Here is a 23819-nt window from a genome sequence, read left to right on the forward strand (position 1 = left end):
AGGTGGCGCTGTGGTTAAACCACTGAGCCTAGGGCTTGCTGATCAGAAGGTCGGCGGTTCGAATCCCTGTGATGGGGTGAGCTCCCGTTGCTTGGTCCCAGCTCCTGCCAACCTAGCAGTTCGAAAGCACGTCAAAATGCAAGTAGATAAATAGGAACCGCTACAGCGGGAAGGTAAACGGCGTTTCCATGTGCTGCTCTGGTTCGCCAGAAGCAGCTTTGTCATGCTGGCCACATGACCTGGAAGCTGTCTTCGGACAAACGCCGGCTCCCTCGGCCAATAATGCGAGATGAGCGCGCAACCCCAGAGTCGGTCACGACTGGACCTAATGGTCAGGGGTCCCTTTACCTTTACCTTTATGAATGCAGTAAGCAAGCAAAAAATAAAATAAAATAAAATAAAAATTGGCATGGCAGGCGGCATATAAATGCAATAAATAAATAAAAATAAAAAAGGCAGAAAAACCGCCTTAGATCCGCTGGACGCAGCCGACGGATGTAAATGAAATAATAATAATAATAATCCACGTGCAAAAAATTTAAAAAAATCAGCACGGCCGCCTTAGATTTGCTGGATGCAGCTGCCGGGGGGGGGCTATTCATTCCATTAATTTAATTTCATGAAATCCGCATGCCCTAGGGGGAAATAACCCTCCAAGCTGTTTAAGAAAAGCGAACAAACGAACGGATGGACGAATAAATAACTAGATGCCGTCGTCGCCCCCTATGTGTGTTTGTGTGTAGTTATTTCCCCTCCCTGCAGAGGGCGCCGAACGGGAGCCGGAAGTTCTTGGGCGTAGCTGGCGCGCGGCACGGGGAGCGCCTCTATACCCCTGTGGCGCCGGCGGCGACAAGAGACGCAGCAGCAGCAGGAGCCGCGCGTCGGGCGTCGTCGTCGCCGCCGCCGCCGCGAGCCGAGGAGCGCGCCGCCCTTGTGCGCCTGCGCGCCCCGGCTTGTGTGCGCATGCGCGCCCCCTAGCGCAGAGCGGCGCTGGGACTGTGGCTGCGTGAGGAGCTGCGCTCGGCGGCGGCCGCCTCCTTCCCTCCCTCCCTCCTTCCTTCCTTCCCTCGCTCCGTCCGGCCTCCGCCTCCTCCTCCTCCGCCGGGCGGCGGGCGGACCCAGCAGCCAGCCCGCCCCGCGCCCTCCCCGCCCGGCTGGAACCTCGTTGCGGCGCCGAGCCCCGTCTGAGGGGGGGCAACAAAGGGCCATGGAGGGGGGGGCGCCGCCCGCACAGGTGAGAGGGAGGGGGAGGTTAACCCTGTCCTGCCCGGAGGGGGGTGTCAGGGGGGGACCCGATCCTCCTAGCTCCTTCCCAGGAGGAGGGGGGACATTCACACACTTGGCTTCGGGGGTTGGGGGTTCTTTGGGGGGGCAGCTGCGTTTGTAGGGAGAGGGATAATTTGTACTGTGGGGGGGGATGAAAAATGTGTGTCTTTTTCGGGGGGGGTCTTTGCGAGTCTATGAAAGCTGCGTTTGGTAGGGAGAGGGGTGAACTCTGTACAGTGGGGGTGGTGGGGGAAGGGAAATGTGTCTTTTCTGGGGGGTGGGGGAAATAGCTTGTGCCTCCCCCTCCCCCAGTTAGCAGCTTTTTTGGGGGGGACGGGTGGTGGTGCTGAGTTTGGGGTTCCCCCACCACCACCACCACTTTCCCACCCGGTGGGCCTGTCAAAAGCCGGCCCAGACAGCTGTTTGCTGCAGTCCTTCCAGCCTGTCTGTACTGGGGGGGGGGCAGGCTCGCCTCTGTCTTTGCTCTTGAAATCTAAGCAAAAAGGGATGGGGTGGTCCCCCTCTGTGTGTGTGTGTGTGTGTGTGTGTGTGTGTGTGTGTGTGTGTCCCCACTTTCCGATTTCCCCTAGGCTTCTCCTGCCACAGTTTGGCAGATTACACCCCGCCTTCCTTCCCTTAACCTTATTGCTCCCATGCAAATGGCACAACCAGCTGGTCGTTTGTGGCCTGTGCAGTAGAATGAGGGGGGGGGAGGGAGGGAAGAAAGAGAGGTTTGTTTACATCAGGCTTTGTTTTCGGCCATCATTGGGGCTTGGGGCATTTGCCTTTCCGAGGAGGGCTAGCCCCCCCACCCCGCAACCGGCCCACTTCCTGCCTGCTCTCCCTTATCCCTAACCCCCATTCCTGTTGGGAATACCCCTCTCCAGCGAGGTGGTGCTGATCTTTTAGGAAGAGGGGCGAAGAAGAACGCATAAGCATTTAATTCTCCAGCCCTCCTTGCTTATACAGATTTCACCCAAGGCGTCGATTTAAAGCCTTGGGCCACACCAGCGTTTGTGAGAAACCCCCTGATCTCTTTCCCCCTTCATTTCTTTCTTCCGGAGCCTGTCACAGACATGAATTTTGTCTCCTATCCTGCTTGTTTCTAAACCAGCTGTCAGTCGCCTTGAGTGCAGGCGGAGAGAGAGAGAGAGAGAGATGGGATGTTGTTGTTAATATTTGGGTGAAGCCAAAACGGATCTGTCTTTGGACAGGAACAAGGGGGCTCCTGCTCTTCATTCTATAGATCAGTTTGGAGAACAGGATGTTATTTCTTCTTCCTCTTTGTGTTGGGATAGATATTCAATTAGAAAATGTTGGTGGGGTTTCTCAGCAGCCGCCCTTGTTATTTCAAAATTAGATCTCCTCCGAACAATCTCCAGTTTTCTGGGTCTTGCTCTTAAACTGTGTCTGAAATCCCAGGTGAAGGCCTGGTAAAGGGACTACTCTGGAGCAACTGGGAAGTGTGTGTGTGTGTGTGTGTGTGTGTGTGTGTGTGTGTGTGTGTGTGTATGTGTTGAATTCAGCTTGCCCTGTGGTAGAATTGACCCTAAAAACAGTACCATGGTCAGGGCCTTGTAAATGCATAGCAAGCTCTCAGCATAGCCTCCCCTCCTAAAAAAATGGTAATGAGGAAGGAGGCGTGGCCAAAGGGCTGTCTCTTCTGATGCACCTGAGGCAAGGATGCTGCTGGGATAGGATGCCTGCCTCTCTCATTTCCCCCTGTTCAGTATAAAGTTCTTGGCTAAGGCTGCAGTCATAACTGCGTCTACTCAGAAGCAAGCCCCGCTGAGTTCAGCAAAGCTCACTCCCCGTGAAGTGGGATTATGATTGAGGCCTTACGCAAAGCAGTGCATAGACATTTTGCTTCTTAATTTAGAGCTCCCCTGGGTAGAGCACACACAGGAAGCGCTAAGGTGTTAGCCAGGAAGTGGGGTTTTGAGAGTTGGTGGGGGAAACTGCAGCAAACTAAAGCCTCTCTGAAGAGCCACCAGCCCGACTGGAGGTAGAAGGAAGAGAGACTGACTCAAGCTGGCTTCTGCCATGGTTTTGTTCTTTGTCAGGCAGTTATTAGGGCTTTTCACCAGCTGGAGATTCTTGGTGGTTAAGTCGGCTCATGTCTCTAGTGCAAATGGGGCTGCCCCACCAGGCAGAAGGTTGCGCTTAGCTTTGCAGATATTGAATGTCTCAGGAAACAACTGGGCACTTTCTCTTTTTTTGTTACTCCCTACTGGGTTTTTAATTTTATTTTAAACAACCACCCTGTCTTTGATATATACAGAGTATCTTCTAAAATACATGTTGCCCGCATATTAAGATACATATGTGTCACTTGTGGTAACTGAGAGCATATGCTTCTGTGGTTTTTTTTTCTAGGACCCACAATCCTTACTTCCAAATTTAGGGAGCCAAACTTAAATTTCAACTGCCCTGGTTTCGGAAGCATCCATGCCAACATAAATTGGCTTCCCCCCCACCAACCTGGTGCCCTCCAAATCCGAAGACATCAGGTCTAGATGAGTGTCATTAAAGCTTTTGTGTCTGTTAGAAGTTCAGTGAGATGTTGAATTACAGGAAGGTACTTTCTCTCTCTCTCTCTCTCTCTCTCTCTCTCTCTCTCTCTCTCTCTCTCTCTCCACACACACACACACACACACATGCACAAAGTTGAGCCATTTTTATTTATTTGTATGCTGTGTTTCTCAGCTGCCTTTCTGCAAAAAGCAGCTCTATGAAAAATTCTAAAACCATCAATTTGAATAACTTGCACGCACAAAATCAGTTCTAAAACACAAATCAATACGAGCAGCATGGGCATTTTGCTAGCTCAGTTCTGTTCCAGATCTTTCTTTTAACAGAACCAAGCCAGGTAGCCTACACTCCTGCTGTAGCTCTCCTTCCTCTGGCCTAAGCACAGGAGCCAAGTGGAATCATAGAATTGTAGAGTTGGAAGGGCCTGTGAGTGTCATCTAGTCCAGCCCCCTGCAGTGCAGGAATCTTTTGCCCAACGGGGGGCTTGAACTGAACCCATGACCCATGAGATTAAGAGTCTCATGCTCTACTGACCATGCCACTCTGATGGAGCCTCACAGTTCAAAGGCAGTATACAGTATCTCTGATTGCTAGATTCTGGGGATAAACAACAGGGAAGGGCCATGCCCTGTTGCCATGCGCTGTGTGTGAGGACTGAAGGGCATTTGGCTGTCAGCCAGGATGCTAGACAAACTGGAGCTTTGAGCTAATGGTGCAAGGTGATCTTTATCCTAGCCTTACCCAACCAGATGCTCTCCAGATGTTTGTGGAATACAATGTCCATCAGCCCCAGCATCATACGGGAGAGCTGATGATGGGAGTTTTTGTCCAAAACATCTGGAGGGCACCTGCTTTGAAAACACTTGCCTCATGTAGTTATGCCCTTCCTCTCGTATAGGCAGGTGTTGCTGCAAATGTGTGTGTGCAGGTCAATGGGCAATGCACTTGCCCTGCCTGTTGGTTAGCCCACAGATCCAAGAAATTCCAAATAATCATTCCATCATGCTATTTGTAAGCCACCTTTCCTAAGATAAAACCATGCCCAAGGCGGCTTGCAACATAAAAAAAAAAACCTTAGGTAACTGCAAAAGTAGCCATGAACAATAAACAGAAGATCAGAAAGCACACAACCAAACTGAACAATTTCCACATGAATCGTAAGAGCCAAAATAAAGATATATAAAAAATTAACAGCAACAACTGCCCCCCCCAACAAGATCCCAGCCCATTAAAATAACAGCTCCTGTGCAATGCCCATTTGCACACAATTGCTTGCATGTTTACCCAACAAGGGGAGCTGCTAATGAGAATGAAAACTGTTTGCCCTGGCCTTTTAGTGGTGGATATTTCTCTGGGTGTGCCCCGTTTGCTATCTCAGGGATCTGGTTCTGTTGTGGCTACTTGCCTAGCAAATTGAGAGCGGGGGCTTGAACGGGGAGCACCCAGTTCACCTTCTTGCTGCGCTATCTTACAGGTGTCTCCTCTGAAGTAAGCCTCATTGCTGCCAGTGGGACTTGCTCTTTTGGATTAGCGACCTTAGCAAGATGTGGGGGGTGGGGAACCTTTTGCCCCCCCCAAGGTGTGGTTGGATCTTCCAGATGCCATCAGCCATCCAAATGGCCAATGGTTAGGGATGACGGGGCTTCCTTTGTTTAAAACAGTGTTAGGCTCGCCTTCATTGACAAGCGACAAGCAACCCCAAGGCTGGGCACAATGAAACAAAACAAGGTTAACTTCAACAGCATTGGAGAATCACAGGTTTCTTCTTGCTGGTTCACAGGACTGGAACACACACACCCCTCCCCAGCCAGTTGTAGTTTCAAGCACCCTAGAGAGTCCACTGTAAAGGGAAAATGTGGGCTGCAACAACAGCAAAAAGTCTTTGAGAGTGGCACCTCAAACTTATTGTGGCATAATCTTTTGCGGACCAGAGTCTGCTTCGTCAGAAGTCTTATCCTGACCTGCAAGTACATATATACTTGGTGGTAGTGGTGGGATTATAAAAAAGTGAGGTCAGGAGGATTTGAAGGCTGCTCCTCTGGAAATGAGGACAACGAGCAATTATTTCTGTCCTCCTGGGCAGAGACCATTGGCTAAGACTTCCCTTTTTCAAGGCTGCCTATCTTCCCATGAGTCAGTGCAAGGGAATATGGATAGCCACTGCTCTCCTTTGGGGCTTGGTAGGCCACAAAGCCAAGAACAGCACTATCAGCCTACAGCGCAAGCTGAGAAAAGCCCGGCTCATCTAGCTCAGCATTTTGTTCTCACAGTGGCCAGCCTGGTGCTCCAAAGGGAAACCCAGGGGCAGGAACCCAATGCTATGGCACTTTCAATTCCCAGCAAGTGGTATCCAGCAGCGTTCGAAATTCACCAGGCGCATTTTGCACCTGGCTATCAGCCGCTTTGCGACCAAGTGGAGATGCCTGGGAGCCAGTATGGTGCTTGACATCTCCACCAACTGGCGGTGCGTGCCTGGGGATCCTTGGATCTTGACTGTTTTCACACACTAGCAACACATCCTGTAGAATTCTATCCATTGTATTTTATCGGCGCAATTGGAATGGATTTCGGGAACCCAAAAGTCACATTGAAAAATACGGCTTTTGAGCCCCGAATGGCAACTAGGTATTCCGTTTTGGCGACTGTAACCTTGGTTTAAGGAGCCATTTAGCAACTAGCTTATATATCTGAGTTTCTAACACGGGTATTCAGAGACAGTGGAAGCATCCATCCTAACAATGTCTTCTCATTTGTACTCAGACCCATTGAATTGAATAGGGTTTCCTCCCAGGTGAATGGGGTTAGCAGTGCAGCCCCATTCGCCACTGAAGAAGCCAGACGAATAACAGAAAAAGGGACATGGGAGTAAACTGCTTTAGAAAGTGAGGTGCAAAGAAAGTAGTGAAACAACAACTGCTCAGCAACAATCACATCATATGTAATATGTTATGCCCTTGGCAGGCTCCTTTGGTGATATAAAAATAGTTGTAAGAAACATGCTAGTAAAAACAACAACAACCATGACCCACACCGAGTTAATGCTGGGTAACCAAAATGATCAAGGGGATGGAATGACTCCCCTGTGGAGGAAGGTTGCAGCGTTTGGGACTCTTTAGAGAAAAAGTGAGAAGCAACATGATAGAAATTTATAAAATGATGCATGACATCTAGAAAGTGGATGGAGAAAAGTTTTTATCCTTCATGCCTGTAGAACTTGTGGGCATCCCAGTGAAGCTGAATGTTGAAAGATCTAGGATAGATGAACGAAAGTCCTCCTTCATGCAATGCATAGTTAAACGATGGAACTTGCTCCCGCAGAAGACGGTAATAGCCACCAACATGGATGCCTTTAAAAGAGGATTAGACAAATCCATGGATGGGGAGAGAGCTGTCAACGGCTACTAGCCATGATGGCTGTGTTCTGCATCCACAGGCAGAGGCAGCCATGCTTCCGAATTCTTGTGGCTGGAGACCACAGGTGGGGAGAGTTCTCCTCCCTTCCTGCTGCCATCTGGCTGGCCACTGCAAGAACAGGATGCTGGACTAGATGGGCCATTGGCCTCATCCTGCAGGCTCTTCTTATGTTCTCAAGTGCGGAGCAGTGCATTCATATTTTCATTGCAGGACAGTGAGCATTGGAAGATGCTTATCCTTGATCAGGCCAATGGTCCATCCGGCTCATTATCACCTTCACCAGTCTTGGAGAACCTGTGTGCCTCTAGATGTTACTGGACTACAACTCCCATCATCCCTGACTTGGTCATATTGGCTGCTGGAGCAGATGGGAGCTGGGAGTCCAACAATGTCTCGAGACCAACAGGTCTACCACCAGTTACAGGTAGGTAGCCGTGTTGGTCTGAGTCGAAGCAAAATAAAAAAATTCCTTCAGTAGCACCTTAAAGACCAACTAAGTTTATATTTTGGTATGAGCTTTCGTGTGCATGCAGCACATGGAAACGCCGTTTACCTTCCCGCTATAGCATAGGTATCTGAAGAAGTGTGCATGCACACGAAAGCTCATACCAAAATATAAACTTAGTTGGTCTTTAAGGTGCTACTGAAGGAATTTTTTTATTTTAGGACTACCACCGTTGCTCTACACACGGACTGTCAGTGCTTCTCCAGGTTTTCAGAAAGAGATTTTTTGCTAGCCCTTGCTGGAGAGATGCCTGCAATTGAGCCTGGGACCTCCTACATGCAAACCCGTTGCTCAGCCAGTTTGCTGTGGCCGTTTCCCCTAATGCCTGCCTTTTCCTTCAACCAGGCAGCAGAACTGGACCGGGAGCCTCTGCGACTGTTTCCTCTGCGGCTCCCCACCGACCCCGACCAAATGTCTGAAAGAGAAACGCAGACCGCCGAGATCTCTCTCACCTTGGTGGCGTCGTTCCAAGCGATGGAGAAGAAGGTGGAGTCTCACGCCACGCGGCTGCTGGATTTGGAGGGCAGGACGGGGATGGCGGAGAAAAAGATAATAGACTGTGAGAAAACAGCTGTGGAAATCGGGAACCAACTGGAGAGCAAGTGGGCTGCTTTGGGGACTCTGATCCAGGAGTACGGGCTGCTGCAAAGGAGGCTGGAGAACATGGAGAACCTCCTGAAGAACCGTAATTTCTGGATCCTCAGGTTCCCCCCGGGCTCCAAGGGAGAAACCCCCAAGGTAAGGGCCTCTTTGGGGCTGCACAATAATGGTGTATCTTCCACCTAGATCCGTGATCTGAGCATGCAAACCTGAGCATGAAAATAACTACTCAGGATGCAGCAGCTAGACTGGGGACTGGGAGTGGCTGCCGAGACCATGTCACACTGGTCTTGAAAGACCTACATTGGCTCCCAGTACATTTCCCAGGTGGCGCTGTGGTTAAACCACTGAGCCCTAGGGCTTGCTGATCAGAAGGTCGGCGGTTCGAATCCCTGTGACGGGGTGAGCTCCCGTTGCTTGGTCCCAGCTCCTGCCAACCTAGCAGTTCGAAAGCACGTCAAAATGCAAGTAGATAAATAGGAACCGCTACAGCGGGAAAGTAAACGGCGTTTCCACGTGCTGCTCTGGTTTGCCAGAAGCGGCTTTGTCATGCTGGCCACATGACCTGGAAGCTATACGCTGGCTCCCTTGGCCAATAATGCGAGATGAGCGCGCAACCCCAGAGCCGGTCACGACTGGACCTAATGGTCAGGGGTCCCTTTACCTTTACCTTTACATTTCCCAGCACAATTCAAAGGGTTGGTGCTGACCTCTAGAGCCCTAAACAGCCTTGGCCCTGTATGCCTAAAGGAGCGTCTCCACCCCCATCGTTCTGCCCAGAAACTGAGGTCCAGCTCCTAGGGCCTTCTGGCGGTTCCCTCACTGCGAGAAGCAAAGTTACAGGGAACTAGGCAGAGGGCCTTCTCGGTAGTGGTGCCCGCCCTCCCATCAGATGTCAAGCAAATAAACAACTATCTGACTTTTAGAAGACATCTGAAGGCAGCCCTCTTTGCGGAAGTTTTTGATGTTTGATGTTTTATCGTGTATTTAACATTCTGTTGGAAGCTGTCCAGAGTGGCTGAGGAAACCCAGCCAGATGGGTGGGGTATAAATAATAAATTATTATTGTTATCATTGCGAAGCTTTAAAAGGAAATTAAACAAATGCATGGTGGATGACAATTCTGTGAGGCTGCAAATCATATGGACTCATTGAAGCCAACTTCTGAGTAGGCATGTGCAGGACTGTATGGTCAAGCAAGCTTTATGGAACCTCCATGTGCAGAAGCAGTCTATCACTGAGTGCCAGTTAGTGGGGAGCAACAGCAGAATCAAGTTATTGCCTTCAGGCTTTCTTTGGTTGACCATGGTTGGAAAACAGGATCTTTGAGTAGATGGACCTTTGATCTGATCTAGGGAAAACTGGGACTTGGGAAAACAAGGTCCTGTCTGATGGCCCTGGGCAGGGCAAGTCAGTGTTGAGTTCGAAAGATTAAAAAAAAACTCCTGAGCCTTTATTTTGTTTCATCTTGGTTGCATTCATTTAGCTCACGTTGAGAGGAAAGGTTTGCAGAAATAGAGGGCTCACAAGAGGGAATCTAAATTTCTTCTTTTTTATTTAAAGAAGATGAAGCAAGACAGCTGTCCAGAAGAAGCTATAATTTACATAGAGATGGAGTCTAGATTTCTGCACAATTCAGACATCCATTTTCTGCAGTTTGAAATAATTAGCCATGGTGAAATCGGTTCCGCTCAATCTATGTCTTTTGTTTGGTGGCAAAGCTGACAGAGGGAGGAGAGTTCTTCTAAGGCAGGGGTGTTGATGGACTACAACTCCCATCATTCCTGGCTATTGCCTATGTGGCTGGGGCTGATGGGAATTGCAGTTCACAACATCTTGTGCATTCCTTGGGAATAAGTGATACTGAGTTCATGGGAACTTATTGCATAGGATTGAGCTGTTGGGGGTGTTTTGAATAAGGACTAGGAGGTGAGGGACCGGGAGAGTTGGGGGGGTGCTCACTCATTTGATGCTTAGGAGGACAACCATGGTGATCTAGTAGTTAGTTCACCACACAGTCATGGTGAAGATATGCATGCATGTTTAGATGTTAGTCCAGAAAATAAAAATGTCCAATCCAAGATCAGTCAAAAGAACGGGAGCATTATTTTCGTAGAAGCAAAGAGAGCTACTATTCGCATGTGATCAGTGCCAAATAGAAGCAAATTAGGAGGGAACCTACAATCCATGCATTTGTTTTTTAACACACCTACACCATATAGTCCAGGCATAGGCAACCTTCAGCCCTCCAGATGTTTTGGACTACAGTTCCCATCATCCCTGACCACTGGTCCTGTTAGCTAGGGATCATGGGAGTTGTAGGCGAAAACATCTGGAGGGCTGAAGGTTGCCTATGCCTGACATAGTCCATTGGCTTAGCAGCGCCTTGCAAAACACATATCAAATGGGTCGATTTATCTGAAACTATGTGGTTAAACCACTGAGCCTAGAGCTTGCTGATCAGAAGGTCGGCGGTTCGAATCCCTGTGATGGGGTGAGCTCCCGTTGCTCGGTCCCAGCTCCTGCCAACCTAGCAGTTCGAAAGCACATCAAAATGCAAGTAGATAAATAGGAACCGCTACAGCGGGAAGGTAAACGGTGTTTCCATGTGCTGCTCTGGTTTGCCAGAAGCGGCTTTGTCATGCTGGCCACATGACCTGGAAGCTATACGCCGGCTCCCTCGGCCAATAATGCGAGATGAGCGCGCAACCCCAGAGTCGGTCACGACTGGACCTAATGGTCAGGGGTCCCTTTACCTTTACCTTATGATACGCAAGGCCTTTGTGAACCAGATGTTAAGGGGAAAAGATTGGTGCAATTTTCCATAATATTTTTAATATGAGAACTCACAATGATTGATTTTGGGCCAGAGATTTCCAGCTGGGATCCTAGCTCTTACAAAAGCAGGTGTGAAATGTTGGTCAGATGAGAAGCTTGGAGAATACTGACAGCTCTTGTGGTTGCAGGTGCCCGTGACGTTTGACGACGTGTCCGTCTATTTCAACGAAAAGGAGTGGGAGAAGCTGGAGGAGTGGCAGAAGGAGCTGTACAAGAACTTAATGAAGGGGAACCACGAATCCCTGATCTCTCTGGGTAATGTTGCACAAGGCAGTTGTGGACTCCAGCTGGCCTGGAAAGGGAACTCCATGCATCCTTCCGAGGGTGGGCTGAATTTGAGTACCAGGCCATATCCATAGACTGTGCAGCATTTGTCCCTGGGGCCAGATAATCACGGGGCACTCTTGAGCCAGATCATTTGCCCCTACTTGAGCCAGATCATTTGCTTAATCTGCTGGAAGCCGTTTCCACTCTCATTACGTCCGGCATTCTGGACCATTGTCTGTTCAGCTGATTCTTTGATTGATTGATTGATTGATTGATTGATTGGGGAATGGGCACCCCCACCTTCCAAATTGGAATTTGCATGGTGGATCTTGTCATGTAGATAAGCAGCCTGGAATCACGATCGATGTTGTTACAAGTTCCTGTCTGAACCCAGCATTCATGTGTCTTTCTACACACATTGCCAAGAGGTTTCAGATCTTTGGCCAGAGTTATAATGCGTGTTCATTACAAATACTGTATGTGTTTACTCTTAACCTTATGCCCATTCCCTCACAAGAGGAATAAATCGGGTTTATTACATGGACTGAAAGTGAGAGGGTATAGCAGTTGTGCCTCAGACAGCGAGGTTATAAGCAGGAAGCAACTCGTGTGAGATACACACCTTGATCTAAAGAGTAAAGAAGGATCCTTATCAAAAGCATCCTGCGTTTTGGAACATGCCGTGAATTCCCCCAAGAGGAAGAGCTGTTTGACAGTGGAATGGTCTTCCTTGGTAGGTGGTGGACTCTCCTTCCTTAGAGGTTGTTCAGCAGAGGTGAATGGTCATCTGTCATGGATGCTTTAGCTGTGATTCCTGTGTTGCAGTGGGTTGGGCTAGATGACCCTTGGGGTGCCTTCCAACTCTAAAATTCTATGATTTTGTGATTCTATGAAACGTAGAGAAGAGTTTGGATTTGATATCCCACTTTATCACTCCCCGAAGGAGTCTCAAAGCAGCTAACATTCTCCTTTCCCTTCCTCCCCCACAACAAACACTCTGTGAGGTGAGTGAGGCTGAGAGACTTCAGAGAAGTGTGACTAGCCCAAGGTCACCCAGCAGCTGCATGTGGAGGAGCAGAGTCGCGAACCCGGTTCCCCAGATTACGAGTCTACCGCTCTTAACCACTACACCACACTGGCTCCCTGTGCTCCCCCCCTATATAAAAGCTGCCAGTTCAGGGGATAGTTCAGGGGACTGTGCTGACAATGTTCACAGCTTAATCCTGTTGGTCTTCCTCTCTGCCTTCAGTGCCTGACTGTTATGGCAGCTTCTGTTGCTCCTGCGGTGCACAAAGCTTGTTTTAGGCGAAAGGCCACACTTTGCTGCTGGTTGCAGGAGGTTGGCCAGGCAGAATGGGCCTGTGATGGTGATGCCTATTGCATTAGGGACCAACAGAGGTTGCCTCTGGCTTGGAGGTATGAAGACAACACTCCTGGTAGCTCAGATATCACGAGTGTGGATGTTCCCCTAGACCCTGAAATGAGGTAGAATCTCCCAGAATACTCAGCGTTTGAAATACCCAATCTTTAAAAACATACACCCATATAATCAGGAGGGGGCAGAATACTTTCCATTCAACATCGTGTTTCTCTCCCCCCCAAAAAATATGAAATCAGTAAGATCAAAACCTTCTCCCTTAGAAAACCAGCGAATTGTAGAGTTGGAAGGGACCTGGGAGTCCTCTAGTTCAGCCCCCTGCAGTGCAGGAATCACAGCTAAAATATCCCAGACAGATTACCATCTGACCTCTGCTTAAAAACCGTCAATGAAAGAGTGTCCACAACCTCCCGAGCAAGTCCGTTCCACTGTCAAGCAGCTCTTACTATCAGAAGTTATTCCTCGTGTTTAGTTGGAATCTGCTTTCTTGTAACTTGAATCCATTGGTTCAGGTCCTTCCCTTTGTAGAGACAGAAAACAAGCTTGTTCCATCTTCCATGGGGCAGCCCTTCAGGTGACTGGAGGAGATGGCTATCATGTCACCTCTCAGTTTCCTCTCCTCCAGACTAAGCATGCCCAACTCCCTCAATTGTTCCTCAGAAGAATGTTTCCTGACTTGGTTTCTTAAAGCTATTATAAAATAAAATGTGTCCCTTCCTCCACCCCCCTCCCTTCGCGTAAAGAGTATGATTTACAGGCAGAAACTGTGGCTTTGCATCAAATTAAATGTTGGGGAATGAAATATAAGATTCATGCCTTTCATTAACTGTCGTCAACAGGTTTACCATACCTATTAGCCAATCACTCATTCCCACTACCCTTCTGAGAAATACCCCTCCCCACCCTCTCACTATATATAAGGGTCTGGTGACTTCTGTTTCAGAGTATCTGAAGATGTCTGCATGCACACGAAAGCTTATACCCAGAACAAACTTAGTTGGTCTCTAAGGTGCTACTGGACAATTTTTTCATTTTTTTGGGAAGGATTCTTTTAAAGACTTTTTTTTAGGAAAATAATTTTTTTAAAGGACTTGATTATTTTAAAGGAATTCTTTTGGGAAGAGTTTTTTAAATAATCTTTTTCTAGGTTTTTATTTATTTATTTATTTCGACTACAGCAGACCAACACGGCTACCTACCTGAATCTATGCCTTTCTATTGGCTGCCTATTCATGCAACACTTTGATGCTGTGTGTTTTGGACCTGTTCATGAAAGGCGTTCACCTCTTTCTTCTCCTTTGGTCTTATATTTATATTTGTTTGCTTGTTCATGTGCAGAATTTCTATCCTGCCCTTCTAGTGCCCATGCATCACTCGGGGCAGCTCACAGCAACTGAAAATCACAACGCAATCAGTATATGTTTATTTATTTGTCAGCATTTATATGCCGCTTAATCAACAGAAATCTGCAAGCGGTTTATGTAAAACCATGTAAAACAGTCATTTAAAATGCTGACTAACTGCCTCCCAACCGTCTCCTAAACCTGTGACCCTCTTGTTCTTTGTCTGCAACAGACTATGCAATTTCTAAGCCGGGCGTTTTGGCCCAGGCAGAGCCTGGTACCGACTCGTGTCTTGGAGATGAGCAGGACTCTGAAGAGCAAGGCAGTCTTCCTGATCCTACTGCAGGTGAGCAACGGGGCTGTACGATTTGTGCTGCAGGCCTGTCTCATGGGATGGGGGGGGGGGAGTTCCTGCAACAAAAGGCATTGCTTTAAGTTCAGACAGAACTGTTGAGTCCTGCTTCAGTATTTATTTCTCTCTTTTTTTACATACAAACCCCACTGTCACAAAACCAGTTTTATGTAAATCGTAGCCATGATGGCTGTGCTGTGCCTCCAGAATTGGAGGCAGAGATACTTCTGAATCCCAGTTGCTGGAAAACCACAGGAGGGGAGAGGTGCTGTTGTGCTCAAATCCTGCTTGCAGGTTTCGTATGCTAAGAGCAACCTAGCTCCTGCACTTTGCACCAGTTGCAGCTTTAAGGGCAGCCCCATGTAAAGGGCATTGCAGCAGTCCAGGCTTGAGGTTGCCAATGCATGTACCGCTGTAGCCAGGTTATTTCACATATATATGTAATTTACATTTCAAAATATTCATTTAAACAACCTTAAATCAATGACTTTCCTTCTCTTCTTTCCGTGGTATTTTGCATACCATACATCCCTGCATATTTTACATGAACTAAAGTTACCATTCGGTAATCCATTGTTACATACATCAAAATTCATTTACTCTGTAAATTTATCTTAATGCTACCAGCGTTTTTAAATAAACACAATTTTCACCCATATATTCATTAAACATTTTCCAGTCTTCTTTAAGCGTGCATTCTTGTTGTTCTCTTATTCTATAAGTTAAATGTGCAAGCTGTCTGTATTCCATCAACTTAAGTTGCCATTCTTCTTTAGTTGGGACCTCCTTCGTTTTCCATTTTATAGCAAGTTTTCTCATGTCTTGTGGGGATTATTTGAGGAGCGGGGAGAACCGTGTATGCCACCTTGAGCTTCTAGGACAAAAGGGTGGGATATAAAAGTGATAAATATAATAATAATAATAATAATAATAATAATAATAATAATAATAATAATAAGATGATGTTATTTATACCCCGCCCATCTGGCTGGGTTTCCCCAGCCACTCTGGGCTGCTTCCACCAGAACATTAAAATACAATAATATGTTAAACATTAAAAGCTTCCCTAAACGGGGCTGCCTTCAGATGTCCTCTAAAAGTCTGGTAGGTGTTGTTCTCTTTGACATCTGGTGGGAGGGTGTTCCACAGGGCGGGTGCCACTACCGAGAAGGCCCTCTGTCTGGTTCCCTGTAACTTGGCTTCTCGTAGTGAGGGAACTGCCAGAAGGCCCTCAGCGCTGGACCTCAGTGTCCGGGCACAACGATGGGGGTGGAGACACTCCTTCAGGTATACTGGACCAAGGACGTTTAGGGCTTTCAAGGTCAGCACCAACATTTTGAATTGTGCTCGGAAACGTACTGGGAGCCAACGTAGGTCAATCAAGACCAAAACCAGTGTTATGTGGTCTCGGCGGCCGCTCCCAGTCACCAGTCTAGCTGCCAGATTCTGGATTAGTTGTAGTTTCTGGGTCACCTTCAAGGGTAGCCCCACATAGAGCGCATTGCAGTAGTCCAAGCAGGAGATAAATAAGCTACCTAGTCTGGAGTCAGTCCCCTTCGCTGCAATGTTGCTGCTGCAGGCTTTCGCTGATCCTCCTGCGATTTTACAATTTTTGTAAAAATAAAATAAAAAACCCTCTTCCTTTCTGAATCCTTCCCCCCGCAGCTGGCATCAGGGTGGTGATCAAAACAGAGGAGCCCCATTCCGACGACTGTCCGGAAGACCTGGAGCAGCACCAGATGTCCGGGAGCTCAGAGGGGGATTTCCAGGGCCTGGATCAAGAAGCCCCCTGTAGAAGTCCTTACAGCGCAGTCACACCTCTGGGGAACTTTGCAGGGAACAACCATGGGGAAGTGGGCGACTACGACATGGGCTTTGGGGAAATCAAGAGAGTCACTGTCCAGCACGGCACATGCACAGGTAAGAGCTTGCAGAACAGGTTTATTCAATTTTCGAGAAATCAATGAGCTTAGCCCAATACAACTTGATCAATACTGCAAACAGCTCCAGTGTTCCAAAGGAGCCTTAAGAGAAATAGCATCACCAATGAACTATTTCGCTCTAGTAATGTGATTGTGGGGGTCTTCGAGTTGGCGGCCAGGTTGCACGGAGCAGCAGTGGGTCCAGTTTCCCTCTGGAAGCATGCAATTGATAGGTCAGTTTTTCTAACGCATACCTGCGCATACCATGAGTCAGGTGTCAGACCCTTACCTGATTTCAAGCATTTAGATATTTCCATTTGTGCTGTTGGCAGTAGAGCAGCCCTGGCACCCTTTAATTCCCTGAGTGAAGTGGGCCATGGAGCCATCAAGGGAGTCTTGGGCTGAGCTAGGGTTTGCGTAAAGGTTTCCTGGTTTATATTCTGGCTCTTGCCATCCACCTGTTGGTGCATGACTACGAGGGTATTGAATTGAATTGATTCTTATGGTCACAGACCAGCTTACAAACTACGAGGATAGCTCTGAGACGGGAGAGAGCAGCACCTCACAATCTTGCAGTGCAAAATTCTTTTCCCCCCCTCCCCCTTGATCAGTGGTGTACCCAGAGTGGGGGGGGGGAGTGGTCACCTCTTTTCTTTTCTCTTCTCCTCACCACCAGCCCTGCTGATAGAGCAAATTCAGCCATTCCCCAAAGCCATATAACCACTCTGATCAAGGTAGTCTATGTGGATTGCAAAAGGTGCCATTTTTTAAAAAGAAAGAAAGAAAAGAAATTCCAACTCTTAGCATTGTGAGGGTTGCAGCGACTCATGACTGTCAACAAACTGGCAGGCCATTTCTAGGAAATCCTGGGGAAACTTTAACCCTGAAATGTTTCTCCCGCCATCGGCTAATAAATGTGGGAAATTGTTGGCCTGGCAATTGAAGAAAAGGCAAAAAGAGAATACAATTATAAAGATTATGGACGAAGGAAAATCTATTGAGAACCCTGCAGAGATAAGGAAATGCTTCACAAAATATTATAAACAGCTTTATAAAAGGAAAAAAGAAGATAAAGACGGTATAGAGAAATTTATAAAGGAAAATGGATTACAGAAAACTCCAGTTCAACAAAAGAACCTACTGAATGAGTTGATTACAAGACAAGAGGTTGAAATAGCAATTCAAGAGTTGAAAAATGACAAGGCCCCAGGACCTGATGGACTGACCTCCAATTACTATAAAACACTAAAAAATTGGTTGATACAACCATTAATGGAGGTAGCAAATGAGATTTTAGGGGGGGGCAAGGCACCAGAGACATGGAAAGACGCTTTTATCTCTCTGATACCAAAACCAGATGTGGATAGGACTCAGGTTAAGAATTACAGACCAATCTCACTATTGAATGTGGACTATAAGATATATGCTAGCATTTTGGCATCGAGACTGAAAAGGGTGTTGAAGGATTTGATACATAAGGACCAGGCAGGATTTCTGCCTGGGAGGCATATGAAGGACAATATAAGAAACATAATAGACATTTTGGAGAGACTGGAAATGAAAATAAACACCAAAGCAATGTTAATTTTTGTGGATGCCGAAAAAGCTTTTGATAATATTTCTTGGACTTTTATGAAACGAAACCTTGCAAAAATGGAGGTTGGTCAAAACTTTGTTAATGGGATTAATGGTATTTATTCTGAGCAAAGAGCGAAAATTATTGTAAATAATGTGGTTTCAGAAGAGATAAGAATTGAGAAAGGAACAAGACAAGGGTGCCCACTTTCCCCCCTACTATTTATTTCTGTCTTGGAGGTCTTACTGAATATGATAAGGAGTGATGAAGGCGTTAAAGGAATCACAGTAGGCACAAAACAATATAAGCTAAAAGCCTTTGCAGATGACTTAGTACTAACTCTGCAGAACCCTGAACACAGTGCTGTAAGAGTATTGCAGATAATTCAAGAGTTTGGTAAAGTGGCAGGTTTTAAGTTAAATAAAGGGAAAACTAAAGTATTAGAAAAGAATTTGACGATGCAAGAGAGACAAAGAGTAGAGGACTGCACAGGACTGAAATGTGTGAAAAAGGTGAAATACCTGGGAGTAAATATGACTGCAAAAAATCTGAATCTCTACAAAGATAATTATGAGAAGTTATGGAATGAAATTAAAAGAGATTTGGAGATATGGTCAAGGTTGAAACTGTCCTTAATGGGCAGAATAGCAACGGTTAAAATGAATGTATTGCCAAGAATGTTGTTTTTATTTCAGGCCCTTCCGATAGTCGATAAGTTGAAATGTTTTCAAGAGTGGCAAAAGACATTGTCTAAATTTGTCTGGCAGGGGAAGAAACCCAGAATCAAATATAAACTTTTGACAGATATAAAAGAAAGGGGAGGATTCTCACTGCCAGACTTAAAGATTTACTTTGAAGCTGCAGCTTTTTGCTGGCTGAAGGAATGGTTTCTGTTAGACAATGACGATGTGCTAGATCTGGAAGGTCATGATAATGCATTTGGGTGGCATGCATATTTATGGTATGATAAGGTAAAGTTACATAAAGGTTTCAAAAACCATATAATCAGGAAATCATTGTTCAATGTATGGATTAGATACAAAGATTTGTTGGAAAGGAAAACTCCTAGGTGGATTTCGCCGCTTGAGGCGAAGAAACCTAAAAGGACAAATATGGATGAGAATAGGCTGAAATACAAAGACATCTTGATGGAGGTGAAAAACCAATTTAAGTTAAGGCCATATGAACAATTGAAGGATAGGTTAAGTGACTGGTTTCAGTATGTGCAGATAAATGAAGCATCCAAGATAGATAAAAAAATAGGATTCCAATCAGAAAAATCGAAATTAGAAACAGAGTTAATAGAGACAGATAGCAAGAACTTGTCCAGAATGTATAATTTATTGTTAGAATGGCATTTGAAAGATGAGCAAACAAAATCGGTTATGATCGATTGGGCCAAGGATTTGGGTCATAATGTAATGATGTCGGATTGGGAAAAATTGTGGAAGAAGGGCATGAAGTTTACGGCATGTACTGTGTTGAAAGAGAATCTAATGAAAATGATGTACAGATGGTACTTGACGCCGGTTAAGTTAGCGAAAATGTACCACAAAAGTGATAACAAATGCTGGAAATGTAAAGAGGAAGTTGGCTCATTCTATCATATGTGGTGGACATGCCCTAAGGTAAAAGGCTTCTGGGAAATGATTTATAATGAAATGAAAAAGATATACAAAAATACATTTTTGAAAAAAACCGGAGGCCTTTTTACTTGGAATAGTGGGGGAAGAAATCCCCCAAAACGATGTTAATTTGTTTATGTATGCCACCACAGCTGCGAGGATTTTAATTGCAAAATATTGGAAAAAAGAGGAACTGCCCTCTTTACAGGAATGGCAAATGAAAATGCTGGACTTTATGGAATTGGCAGAATTGACAGGAAGACTCCGAGATCAAACAAGTGATAGAGTTGAAAAAGATTGGAGGAAATTTAAGATATATTTAATTATTTCTGAAACTAGAAAGTTTGAATATCTAGGGAAATACAGAAGTTAAGGCAATAGGGAGAAAAGAGGAGTTTAAAATGTGGAAAAATTGGTATATAGTAGAAAGATGAGTATAAGAAGAATTAAAGGGAGTATATGATGAAAGTAAAAAAGATGAAATAGAAACTGCTACAGATGTGACTAAAAAGAAAATCAGTTAGTGGGGAATTGGGGAAGCCAAAAAGACAATGTTTTTAAAAAAATGGATTGAAGATGAAATGTTTTTGTTTTGTTTTGTCTGTATTGATGTATTTTTGTATTTTTGTGTTTTTGATATTTTGTGTTTTTTATGTTATAAAACAATTAATAAAAATATTCTCAAAAAAAGAAGAAGAAATGTTTCTCCCGCCGATCGAGTGACGCCCTAACCTTTCCTTTTGTTTCCTTCCAAGATGGCGGAATTGTGATCAAAATGGAGGAGGAAGAGGAGGAAGAAGAAGAAGAGGAGGAGGAAGAGGAGGAGGAGGAGGAAGAAGAAGACCCTGTTAACTTGGAGCCGCGTGGACTGTTCTCCTCGAGAGCGGAGCCCCCGTGCTCGCTGAATTGCAACGTGGAAGTGAGGCGGGAAGAGAAGCGGGTCGTGAAGCCCTCAAGGGCCACGGTGGGCATCTGCGCCCCTCTGTGCGAAAGGGACAGTGGCGTCGAGTCGCGGCCGGTCACCCTCCAGCAGAGGAACCGGACGCGAGAGAGGCCGTACATCTGCCCAGAGTGCGGCAAGAGCTTCATGCTGCGCATCAACTACATAATCCACCAGCGCAACCACCTCAAGGAAGGCCCCTACGAGTGCCACGCCTGCGACCTCAGCTTCCGCATCAAGCAGCAGTTCCTGCTGCACCAGCGGCTGCACACCGCGCGGCGAGGGGTGGCCCCCCCGCCCCGACGGGGCCAGGCCTACCCCGACAAGCGCAGCCTCAAGCCACAGCCCAGGCCCCCGCCGCCCCCGGGGAAGCCCTACAAGTGCGGCGAGTGCGAGAGCAGCTTCAGCCACAAGTCGAGCCTGAGCAAGCACCAGATCACGCACGTGGGCGAGCGGCCGTACTCGTGCGGCGAGTGCCGCAAGAGCTTCCGGCTGCAGATCTCGCTGGCCATGCACCAGCGGGTCCACGCCGGCAAGAACGAGCTGTCCTTCATCTGCCCGCAGTGCGGCAAGGCCTTCAGCCGCCCCTCGCACCTCCTGCGGCACCAGCGGACTCACACGGGCGAGCGGCCCTACAAGTGCAGCCAGTGCGACAAGACCTTCAGCGAGAAGTCCAAGCTGACCAACCACTACCGGGTGCACACGCGGGAGCGGCCCCACGCCTGCGGCGAGTGCGGCAAGGGCTTCATCCGCAAGCACCACCTGCTGGAGCACCAGCGCATCCACACTGGCGAGCGGCCCTACCACTGCACCGAGTGCGGGAAGAACTTCACCCAGAAGCACCACCTCCTGGAGCACCAGCGGGCGCACACCGGCGAGAGGCCCTACCCCTGCACGGAGTGCGCCAAGTGCTTCCGCTACAAGCAGTCCCTCAAGTACCACTTGCGGACACACATGGGGGAATGAGGGCTGCTTCGCCCCCTTGCTCTCTCCCATCGCACTAAAGCCCTGGCACCCGGGGATCGGGGAACTGACGGGGTGGGGAGCTGGGGGTGGGGTGGGGAATCCTCCCAGCGCACCCCTCCACCCTCTCCTGCCCCGTGCCCTGGGAGCACAGACTCATGGTCTCGTCCTTCAAGTAAATAACGGGTCTCAGAACCAAACTAACCATACCTGTGTTGGCACCGTGCCACTTGCCACCCCTGGACTCTCTCCGCCTTGCTTCTGCCTTCCCTGCCCTGTTCTGCTCTTTTTTTAATAATAAATGTGGAGTCTGATTTTTCTTTGGTAAGCAAATGCCTTCAGGTTTTGGGTTTGTTTCACGAGTGTCTGGGAACTCTGTATCCTGGGGAAAGCCCGGATGAACAGAAGGTACTCGAGGAGCTAGTCCTGAGTGTGTGTATGAGCATGTTTAGACCTGGGGAGAGAAAGCTCCAAAGGTGCCCGTTCAGCAGGGACAGGAGGACCCCCAGCTTTGCCACATTTGCCTTAAGATGCGTTGTGCAATTTGGAGGAGAGGGGCGGCATCCTTGTGTGTACTTTGCACTGTTGTTGCAAAGTTTGGGTCTTCTTGGACACTGGGCAGAATTTGACATATTATTTGTTTCCCCCATGGGAGAAAAGTTTGGATTTGTAATTACTCAGGAGAGGGGGGAAACATGCTGGGTGAAGAAACCGCTTGTGGTTATTTCAGGAAGCCTCCATTGGTTTTCTTCCCCCTGGTACATATGAAGCATCCTTACCTGGAGTCAAATGGTGGGTCCTTCTAGCCTGGTATTTCCTGCTTTGACTGCAGGAACTCTCAGGGCTCCTTCCAGACCTTTCTCCCCAAGTCCCCTTCTTACTGAACCTGGGGCTTTTGCAATGCAAACTGCGTATTCTGCCCCATTGCTGTAGGCCATATGCCTTTATTGAGGGGCATTTTAAAACTTGTGATCAAGAGGGCTAGAAACTGGGGTGTTATAAGATACCATATACTGCTAGGATGATGCTATGAGGTTCCAGATACTGAAAAGGATGCCAACCAATTCCTCCCTGGAGCCTGAGGGTGAAATAAAGGAGTGAGGAGCTTCGTGGCGGCTTCATACTTCCTTAACTCTAGTTCCTTAGTCCTCTGGAGTGTTGATGGGAGACAAGGAGGATGTATAGATTCTCTTTGCCAGGGTTTAGCAATGATTTATGTTGCGCCTCTGCGGTCGGAGGCAGCATGTCACTGCCAGGAATCACAAGTGGGGGTGACACAGGAGGCAGCAATGGCCACCGACCTAGATGTGGCAGGGAAGACCCATTTCAAAGCCACCCAGTGCAAGGCCAGAGGCTGCCCGTGGGGCAGGGTCACTGGGACTAGCGTGGACTCAAAAAAGCTGCCCAGAACCTCTGCTGCTACAGGAGTCTCATTTTGGGAAGGAGGTCTTACATCACAGTGCATAGTTACGCTGCGGAACTCCTTCCCACAGGAGGCAGTGAGGCCCCCAACTTGGATGGCTTTAAAAGCAGACAGGGAAAACTCATGGAGGAGGAGAGGGCTCTTGATAACTACTACCTACGATGGCTCTGCTCTCCCTCCACAGTCGGAGGCAACAATGCTCCTGAATCTCAGTTGCTGGAAGCCACAGGAGGGAGGGTGGGCTCTTGTGCTTGGATCCTGCTTGCTGGTTTCCCTTCGGGGCACCTGGTTGGCCACTGTGAGAACAGGGGGCTGGCCTGGACAGGCTGTTGTCATGATGCTGTCTCTATCTCTTCGTAGGCTTTTATGGGACCTCCAGTTCCAGAGGCAGTGTAGTTAGAGCAGTTTCCCCCAACCTTGGGGCTCCAGCTGCTTTTTGGACTGCAACTCCCATCATCCCTAGCTAGCAAGACCAGTAGTCTGGGATGGTGGGAATTGTAGTCCAAGAACAGCTGGAGACCCAAGGTTGGGAAACACTGATTTAGAGCTTTTGGTTCCTGGGGATATTTGGCCAGCGTGAGAACGGGGGTGCTGCATTAGATGGGCCGCTGGCCTGATCCAGCTGGCCTCTTTTTATAGAGCAGCGGGGAGGGCCTTCCTCCCACCCCACCCGCCCCAGGGAGCAGCAACCAGCGGGAGAGCAGGAAACGAATTGGCCCCCCTTGCCACGAACTCCTCCCTCCGCAGGTGGCGCTGCGGCGCCTCCAGCGCACAGGAAACCGCGTATCTCCTCTTCCCCGCCCTCCTCGCGCCGACTCCGCTTCCTCCGGGCCGCCGCGCGCATGCGTGCTGCTGTTTCCCCACTTTTTTTAAAA

At 47.8% G+C, this 23819-nt stretch overlaps 1 protein-coding gene across 1 annotated transcript; it reads left to right on the forward strand.

Moving 5' to 3' along the window:
* The first annotated feature begins 984 nt into the window (after positions 1–984).
* On the forward strand, positions 985–21835 carry LOC132592874 (zinc finger protein 777-like). Its single transcript, XM_060281044.1, has 6 exons — positions 985–1234; positions 8063–8455; positions 11284–11410; positions 14376–14489; positions 16161–16415; positions 20374–21835. The coding sequence occupies exons 1-6, from the start codon at positions 1208–1210 to the stop codon at positions 21522–21524; spliced, it is 2067 nt and encodes a 688-aa protein (XP_060137027.1). The 5' UTR covers positions 985–1207; the 3' UTR covers positions 21525–21835.
* The last annotated feature ends 1984 nt before the right edge of the window (positions 21836–23819 follow it).

Source organism: Zootoca vivipara, chromosome 12 (genome assembly GCF_963506605.1).
Source record: "Zootoca vivipara chromosome 12, rZooViv1.1, whole genome shotgun sequence".
In the NCBI taxonomy this organism is placed as follows: Eukaryota; Metazoa; Chordata; class Lepidosauria; order Squamata; family Lacertidae; genus Zootoca; species Zootoca vivipara.

What these genes read in the sequence shown, in the direction of transcription:
- LOC132592874 (XM_060281044.1), top strand. Translation starts at nt 1,208, where the DNA reads ATGGAGGGGGGGGCGCCGCCCGCACAG. An exon ending in GGGGGGCGCCGCCCGCACAG is followed by an intron (nt 1,235 to 8,062) that starts GTGAGAGGGAGG and finishes TCCTTCAACCAG; the next exon opens with GCAGCAGAACTGGACCGGGA. An exon ending in CCAGCACGGCACATGCACAG is followed by an intron (nt 16,416 to 20,373) that starts GTAAGAGCTTGC and finishes TTTCCTTCCAAG; the next exon opens with ATGGCGGAATTGTGATCAAA.